This window comes from Solanum pennellii, chromosome 1 (assembly GCF_001406875.1).
Source record: "Solanum pennellii chromosome 1, SPENNV200".
NCBI lineage: Eukaryota > Viridiplantae > Streptophyta > Magnoliopsida > Solanales > Solanaceae > Solanum > Solanum pennellii.
This window is the reverse complement of record NC_028637.1, coordinates 88,012,115-88,014,912: the sequence shown is the minus strand read 5'-3', so window position 1 is coordinate 88,014,912 and position 2,798 is coordinate 88,012,115. Positions and strand designations below refer to the sequence as shown.

The following is a 2,798-nucleotide window of genomic DNA, read 5'->3' as shown; positions in this document are numbered from 1 at the left end:
ACATTTGTGTTAGAAATTTGAAAGGTCAAGATTATGGAATAAGAAGATTATAAGTATGAAAATTATATAAGTTTTAATTTATTAGAGGGGCAAAATAGTAATTCAACTTTTAAGTTTTGAGCTTCATGCTTATAATAATATATGATATGATGAACTTTTAATTCTTTGTTTGAGTTAATATTCTTTATGATATATTTATTTAATTTTATTTTTGATCAATATATACTACTAGTCAATACGTCTAGTGACATTTTATTAACGATAAAACTAATAATTTATCAATATGGATAAGTATAAGTAAGGAGACCAATATGGGTTTTTGTGCACTGATGAAAGTGTTTCACCATTAATCAGAGGTCTCGGATCGAGCCCCGGATATGGAGAAAATCCTGTTGGGAGCACCAGCTCCGAAAGGGCCCTGCAGAGCTCAATCCAAGTTTAGTTGGGAGTTCTAATGTGAGCTCTGGACACCGAATGGAAAATCAAAAGAAAGTATAAGTAAGGAGGTCCTTACTTTTCCAAAACATAGTAAAGTGAAATTGTTTATATATGTGAATATAGATGCAGATATAATAAGAACCTCATTTCTTTTAAATTAGTTGTTGCACTTCAAACTATTGACAATGTCATGTTCAACAATCATTTCCTACTTGTTCTTTCAACACTTGTACATCGATATCAATGTTGACAACCAACAAATGATCACATCCTTCCTTTGTTTTAATTTATTTATCTGATTGTTACTTGACATAAAATATAAAAGAATAAAGAAGACTTTTGAATCTTATGGTATTAAATTGAAGATATGTGAAATATAACAAAATATTCTTTATTCTTGTGGTTTTAAACATGGCATGTGAAAATTATAAATTAAGTGTTGTAAAAAGACATTTTTTTAAGCCGGTAAGAAAAAGTAAGACCAAGAAATTTGAACGAATGAAGTACCAAAATAAAAGCTTATTTCATTCCATGATCATAAACATACCAAAATATAAAATTAAAGTCATATATAAAAAAACTTAATCATCGAAATAACATATTTAACTCTATAAATACCAAATTAAATCACTAAACTTCAAATAAAGCAAGCAAAATCTATTCACTTGATTGAGATGACCCTTCACCGAAATTGGACGAAGTGTTTTCCCTAACTATTAAAGGATCAAGCGCACTTCCAATAGTTTGATATGGGAATACCTCATCAGCTTCCAAAAGTTGGCTCACTACTCTTTCAACTTCTTCATCCGCAGCTTCCAGGGCCTCAAACAAGCTTTTAAGGCCAGAAAAGCTACGTTTTTCATGTGAAGGCTCTGTCCTCAATGCTTGAAGTGTTTGTCCACGTTTTTTTTCTTTTTCGAGTTCTCTCTCCAACGTGTTCAGCTTTCTATTGATCTCATCTTCATTGGCATTTTGCTGAGCTATAATCATGGGGTTACGATCATTAGTGCTGGCTGTAGGATCCTCTCCGAGAAATCTCTCCACAATTGACTCAACGGAAGGATGCCCAAATGAATATACTTTGTTGCTAGGAGAATATACTACAATACCAACATCAGCACCACACAAAGTAGAGAGCTCACTTGCCTTCTTAAATAGGCCAAAACGTCGTTTTGAGAATGTAGCTTGCCTGCTGGTTTGATTTTGTATCCTCACAATTTGAATTCTTCTGCGATTGTTAGGTCTTCTCATGGCTAAACTTTTGATTTGAGAATGTAAGAAAATGTGATGTTGATCCTTTGTTTTAAAGATGTATTTATAGAGATAGAATCATCATATTGTTTGATGAAAATTAACTCAAATAACAAAAATATAAAAAATATTTATGATGATTCCTTATTTGGCATGATTTGACCCAAACCATAATATTAATTAAATTCCTTTTTTGTTTCATTGACATATTTTATATTAATTCCTTTTTTGTTTCATTGACATATTTTTTTTAAATTCATTTTACTAAATTATTGAAAAAGTTTTTATCGTGTCATTCTTTTGTGATATATGGTTTAGTAAGTTAATATGTAAATTGATGGTAGTTTCTAAGGTAACTGGTTTTTTATTTTATTTGTATATTTTCTAAATTTGTTCTTGTTCAATTATGTATATTTCCTAATTTAGAAATGCTTTATAAAATACCTTCCACTATTAGATTTATCAATATGAAAATCCTTTTTTTAACTCATACTAACTATAAGAAAAGTTGAACAACTTCAATTTAATTTTAAGGTATTTCTATGTCTTCTAGAACATTTGCAAACTCGTAAAATATACTTATAACTTATGATAAATTAAATATTATCATAATATAAATTCAAATCCTAACACATTTTAACATGTATAAACCACTTTAGAATATTCTCATACACTTTATATTCACAAGCAACTATGATGACAAGTCAACAACGTACCTAAAACGCAAGACAACAACCTATTTACAAGTAACTAAGATACCAAGCCAACTATCCAGGGCCGGGAGGACCCACACCCATAATTTTGAAGTCAAAACCTATCAGCTAATAAGAAAACAATAACCGAGAATATAATATAGTCAAACAATAACCTAACTGGACACCATAAGCCTGCAAGGTACAACAACAACTATAACCCAACCCATGCCCATAAACCAAAGGGTACAATCAACAAACAACTATATTAGTGACAGGTGATTCATATGAATGCAGCGTGAGTATTAGGACCATCTTTGGTGATTCATATGAATGCAGCGTGAGTATTAGGACCATCTTTAACCTTTAACTACAAGAAATCCCATCAATGGGCTTTCTAGAAGACAGGAAACTCTA

The 2,798-nt window shown here is 30.7% G+C and overlaps 1 protein-coding gene across 1 annotated transcript; it reads right to left on the bottom strand.

The window, feature by feature from the left end:
• Positions 1-1,095: 1,095 nt before the first annotated feature.
• LOC107024597 (agamous-like MADS-box protein AGL61) lies at positions 1,096-1,689 on the bottom strand. Its single transcript, XM_015225587.1, has one exon. The coding sequence runs from the start codon at positions 1,687-1,689 to the stop codon at positions 1,096-1,098; it is 594 nt and encodes a 197-aa protein (XP_015081073.1).
• Positions 1,690-2,798: the final 1,109 nt, after the last annotated feature.